The 6,018-nt window shown below is 40.8% G+C and overlaps 1 protein-coding gene across 2 annotated transcripts in view; it reads left to right on the top strand.

Moving 5' to 3' along the window:
• Nucleotides 1–1,337: 1,337 nt before the first annotated feature.
• MTF2 (metal response element binding transcription factor 2) overlaps nt 1,338–6,018 on the top strand; it is an 84,870-nt gene continuing 80,189 nt past the window's right edge. Inside the window, exon 1 of one of the 2 annotated variants that reach the window (XM_089919513.1) lies at nt 1,338–1,580. In XM_089919513.1, coding sequence (XP_089775639.1) covers nt 1,576–1,580 — 5 coding nt within the window. In that variant the 5' untranslated portion in view covers nt 1,338–1,575. The remainder of the gene's footprint in view (nt 1,581–6,018) is intronic. The other variant, XM_022553299.3, reaches the window with a different exon arrangement.

Genomic DNA, 6,018 nt, shown 5'->3' with positions numbered 1-6,018 from the left:
TTTTTAATTTCAAAAAGACAGGCATCATTGACTTCTCTAATGTATAAGAAATTAGAACACTTTCGTGTGGCTAAAGAAGCCAAAAGTTATACCAGTAAGTGGAAATTATAGGAAGGCAGATTGTACATCTATACAAGGAATAACTTTCTAGTTATTAGTGTTTGTGAAATTAAAATGACTGCCTCTGAGGTACTGAACCATTGAAGATGTTGAAGCTGAGGGTTGCTGACCACTTGAGAGAAATGTTGAGGAGAATTTAGACCAAATGTTCTCTAAAACTGATATTCTGTGACTAGGCTTAGATACACAGCAAATATACCTGTTTGTGTAATATCTTTATCCATTTTTGGACTGCATCTACTTTTTTTAAAGTTAAACTCTACTCAACCAAAAAGTGTGAAGGGCATTGAAGATATATTTTTGAGAAACTATGTTATCACTGAGTTCAAAATGAAACTTGAAGGGTAGCAGATAGACTGAAGCTGTCTTCTTAAACAGACTGAAAAACATGGTACTAATTATCCCTGTGATGTAATATGACACAAAATATAAAATGATTTTTAAAATATTTTGACAAAGTTATAAACAAAGGTCCCTCATGTGGCTACTAAGAGGAGCTGGGTTTTATCTAAGTAGAAGTCACAGAGACAAGCATGCACTCTCTGTCTGTCACTTGGAACCTCTGTCGTCAGCTAAGGGTCTGCCCTAGTACGAAAAAGTTCTGTATTCCTAAAATAAACCACTTTGCACGAAATTATTCTCAGATTTCATCACAATTAGTAAGGATTTGCAAAGCAAGTAAACAGAGAAACCTTTCATCGTCAGGGAAAAAAAGTCCGAAAATCTTCTATATAAGCAGCTTCTGATAGGAAGGAATTTGGGGCTGGACAATAATCGTCGAACAAAATATAATTCTGACATCCAGGGTCTTTTCCGCGCTGAATGAAATTCGAACATCAGGTCTCAGGGTGAAGATAAGAGATTTTCTCCACAGAAAGGATACTGGCAAGGCAAGACGTAGCGAGCACCGTCCTATTTCTCAGGAACAGAACATGCAGCGTGAAAGTTGGACACAATCTTCCCTCTGCAACACAAACAGCAGCAGGACAGCGTAGGGTCCCAAGCTCAGCGTTCACTATTGTGTTAGCGCCGGCGGCGGAAGGACTTAGCCCCACCGCAAAGTTAAAGAGTCCTTCTTTGTTCAGCCCCGGCCGCGGACGCAGGGCACGGTGTTCTTCCGCGCTCACCACACGGTCTCCGCCCCCTCGCGGCTCTGGAGAGCTGCCATTCGGTCCCGGAGTCTCTCTGCGCTCCCAGAATGCACCGGCAGTCCGCGGGAAACCAAAATGGCGAAGGGTTGTAGTGAAGTGGGCTGTGTTTGAGGCCGGTGTAAGAACGCTCACTCTCTCCCCCCCAACCTTCGTCCCCAGGTCCTCGGTTTGTGCGTGTGTATGTGCGGGGTGCCTGGTGGGGCGGGTGCCCGGTAAGTGCTCGGACTCGCAGGGGAAGCGCCCACGGGGTCGTGATTGGTTGTTTTTTCCTGTATGAAGCGGTTGGCACCACTGAAGTGACCGAATGAGGTGAGAGACCTTGGCCTGGGAACCAGGCTCTTCCGGAGGAGGTGGAGGGGGTGGGGAGGAGGAGGAAAGGAAGCAAGTAAAAAAGGGAAAGATGGAGGCTCGAGGTGGGGGTGGGGGCTCCAGTGTAAGTATGGGGGTGCCTTGCATATATGTATATGTTGAAAAGAATGGATGGAAAGGGGCAGTCAGTTGGGTGTTGGAGAAAATAGGGACTAAAGGAGCGAGCAGGGCGTTGGGGAAGTCGGTTGGAGGAACAAGATGAAACGTTGAGACGGGGAAGCTGTGTTTGGAGGGGCAGGAAGGAACCTGGGGGCGGGAGACGGTTGGAGGGGCAGGATGAACCTGGTGATGAGGGGGTGGGGAACCGAGGGGAGGAGCCGTGAGGAAATGGGGACTGAGGGAGATGAGGGGGACCAGAGTGCAGGGGTTGCCTGGGACCTTAGGGGCCGCAAAGGGAAGTAGCAGCATGAAACGGTAGGGTGGTGGAATTGTATGGAATTGGAGTATGGGGGTAGAGTAGAAGGGCAGGATGGAGTAGGAGGATAAGGGGAACAGTAAGTAGAACGTGAGAGCAAACCCTGAAAGCTTAAGGGGAAGAAGTGGAAGGGAAAGTGTGAGATGGGGGAGAGGTACCTTATATTCGGAGCCCACCAAAAATTTGAGACAGTTTTCTGTTTAATTAAATCTAACTCGTATGCCTGCTTGGATGTAGATTTGTATTGTATTCATTTTTACAACTGAGGTACTTACGGTTGAAGGGATTTTAACTAATTTGCCAAGATTTCTTAACATGTTTTAGTAGTGCCAGAACTCTTAACTATGTGTTTTACAGTCTGGCGTCCTTGGTTGCTAGAATATTTCTTTGGAAGCAGCTAGAGGGAACAGATGGATTTATCGGGGTGATTTGACGAACTGTGAGGGTTCCTGAACAATGGGTAAAGGGATATGGAATGCTATTCTATTCTTTAAAACATTTAACTTTGGTTAAAGATAGAACCCATTTACTAATTCAAATATATAAACCTAGGTAGACCTGTGTATAATGTAAGAAAGCACCATGTGAGGTCAGTATAAAACTAGAAATATGTAAATAGTGCCTGATTTAATTTGACTCCAGATGCTCCGGTAGTAGTAACTTTCTCCTTCAGATTGATTCCAGGTGACCCTTCTGTACACTTTGCCTGTAGGCTGGTTTCAATTTCCATGTTTTCATTCTCCCTTGAGAATTTCTTTTTTGAGCAGTGGATTGCAAAGACAGTGAATTTAAAAGTATTTAATGTGGGTAAAATAAAATGTACTTAAATTATTGAGTGACCTTTTCAGAGGTTTGAAATGCTTTAAATGGAGCCATTTTGACGAACAGCTGTAAGTGCCCAGTAGTTTTGGCAAGGAAATAGCTGATTTTAAATGTCTTTTCTATTCTTGATATTTGGAATGTTATTCACACTCCAAGCATTTGTAGTGATAGCTTGCAAAGGGAATACAAGGTGAAACTTTTTTTTTAGGTTCCTAATATAAAAATATGTTTGAATTCATATTTTAAATTTGCTCGCCTTCATTTTTTTTAAGTGCTAAAAATATTCTGAAGTATTTGAATTAAGAGTGCACCTGTTTCCTGATAACTGCATATTCATGTCAGTGGGCATTAACGGAAATCTATACCTATCATGATGAAATGCACACACAATTTTAGAACTAGAAGTATAGAAATCATCTGGTTAAACTTTTTTTCTAGATGAAACAAAATATATTTAATTATGCTTGTAATTATGCCTGTTACCTCAAAGCTCAGTTAGGAAAGGAATTTTATCCTTTGTATTTTGCTGTGGGTCATAAGTTCTTTGATGTCATGGATTATAAATATACCTTTTCATTAGATCTTTGACTGAAAGGATAATTTGCTTTATTTGTATTTCAGCATAATCTTTACATCTGACTTTAGGAAACTGGCAGTATAGTGATAATCTATTTTAACAGATGGGGAAATTTGCCTCTGAGCAGTTGCCATGGCCAACATCTGTAGATTGGTGGTTCTGAAAGTAAAATTTAATTGCAGCTTTAGTTAGTCTAAACTTCCGTGAATGATACTCCTTGGTTGATATTTTTATGCTTTGTTTCCCGTGTTCTTCAAGATTTGTTTCTTGCAGCAAAATACAGTATAGCAATCCTAAATTGGAATATGGTAGTAGTTTTCTCTTTGGATGTTTTTTATGTATTCAAGTAGTGTTGTCCAATAGAACTTTCTGCAATGATGGCAGTTATCTATATCTGCTGTATCCAGTATGATAGCCATAGGCCAATGTGGTGTTGAACACTAGAAATGTAACTGGTGAGGCTGATAATTGAATTTATAATTTAATTTATTTCATTAAAACTAAAATTTAAATGGCCATATGTGGCTGCTGTATTGGACAGCACATTATTGCATCCATTTATTGGCATTTTCACACCCATCAGCCATGGAAACCACAGGAACTAAGGAACTGTCTTTGAACTAAGGAGATTCAGAACTATCTTTGAACTAGGGAGAGTCAAATTCTCTTTGTACATTTTTAAGATGAAGTAATCTTCATTTTTGCCACGCATCACGTCTTCTGTCATTTCTCTGTTTTCATATAACATTGCAAAAGAATAATGAAGGTATCAATGTCTGGTCTTTTTAAGATGTAAGTTTCTTTTTCCTTTGTCAAAAACAACAAAAATGGACTTTAGGAAAATTAGTTTACCTTGTTATTTTAAAAAATTTATTTTATTATTTTTACTCAAAAAATTTCAAACACATACAAAGTGAATAGAAGTATAATGAACTGTTTTGTATCCATGCTTGTTTCATCTGTACTTCTACCCCCCCACTCCTTTGTTTTTATTATTTTTTAAAGTTTTTTGAGGGAAAATTTACACATCTTGAAGATCTTAACTCTACACTTTTAATAGTTTAATTGAGATATAATGCATGTATTATATTTATATATACATAACTCACATGTATATGCCGTTTTAAGTTATAATTCAGTGATTTTTTAGTATATTCAGAGTTGCACAACCGTCACCATTATCTAATTTCAGAGCATTTTATTACTCCAGAATGGAAGTCTGTATCCATTAGTAGTCACTCTCCATTCCTCCCTACCTGGGCCAACCACTAATCTACTTTTTGTGTTTATATTTTGTCTGTCTTGGACATTTCATATGAATGGACTCATACATTTTTGTGGCCTTTTGTGTTTGGCTTCTTTCACCTAGCGTAATGTTTTCAGAGTATATCCATGTTGTAGCACATATCAGTACTTCCTTTTTATGGCTAAAATAGATTTCATTGTATGTACATACTACATTTTGTTTATTCATTCATCAGTTGATTGACATTGTTTTTTCCCCACTTTTTGGCTATTATGAATAATGCTACCATAAACATAACATGTACAGGGTTTGTATGGACACGTGCTTCCATTTCTCTTGGGTATGTAGCTAGGAGTGGAATTGCTGGGTCAGGTGATACCTCTGTGTTTAACGTTTTGAGGAAATGTCAAGCCATTTTCCAAAGACCCTGCACCCTTTTACAGCCTCACCAGCAACTATGAGGGTTACAGTTTCTCCACATCCTTGCTTGTACTTGTCTGTCTTTTTGATCATAATCATCCTAGTGGGTGTGCAGTGGTATCTCCTAGTGGTTTTGATTTACATTACCCCGATGGGTAATGTTGTTCAGCATGTTTTGTAGTTATTGGCCTGTTGTATACCTTCTTTGAAGAACTGTCTATTCAGGTCCTTTGCCTATTTTTTAAAAAATTGGATTATTTCTCTTTTTACTGAGAGTTGTAAGCATTCTTTGTATATTTTGGATACAAGTCCCTCATCAGATGTATGATGTGCAATTATTTTCTCCTGTGGGTTGTCTTTTCACTTGATGGTGTCCTTTGTTTTTTTGCAGTACGCGGGCCTCTCACTGTGGCCTCTCCCGTTGCGGAGCACGGGCTCCGGACGCGCAGGCTCAGCGCCCGTGGCTCATGGGCGCAGCCGCTCCGCGGCATGTGGAATCCTCCCAGACCGGGGCACAAACCCGTGTCCCCTGCATCGGCAGGCGGACTCTCAACCACTGCGCCACCAGGGAAGCCCCCGTTTTTTTTTTTGGCGGATGATGTCCTTTGAAGCACAGAAGTTTTTAATTTTGATGAAGTTTAATTTATCCCTTTTTCTTTTTTTGCTTGTGTTTTTGATGTCATATCTAAGAAACCATTGCCTAATTCCAGTACTTTTTTTTTTTTTTTTTTTTTGCGGTACGCGGGCCTCTCACTGCTGTGGCCTCTCCCGTTGCGGAGCGCAGGCTCCGCGGCCATGGCTCACGGGCCCAGCCCCTCCGCGGGATGTGGGATCTTCCCGGACCGGGGCACGAACCCGTGTCCCTTTCATCGGCAGGTGGACTCTCAACCACTGCGCA

The sequence above is a fragment of the Delphinapterus leucas genome, chromosome 1, assembly GCF_059928025.1.
Source record: "Delphinapterus leucas isolate spDelLeu-1000000601 "Yukka" chromosome 1, BTC_Dleu_Yukka2, whole genome shotgun sequence".
NCBI classification, from domain to species: Eukaryota; Metazoa; Chordata; class Mammalia; order Artiodactyla; family Monodontidae; genus Delphinapterus; species Delphinapterus leucas.
The sequence above is the reverse complement of the archived record's forward strand: the minus strand, read 5'-3'. Positions and strand labels throughout refer to the sequence as shown.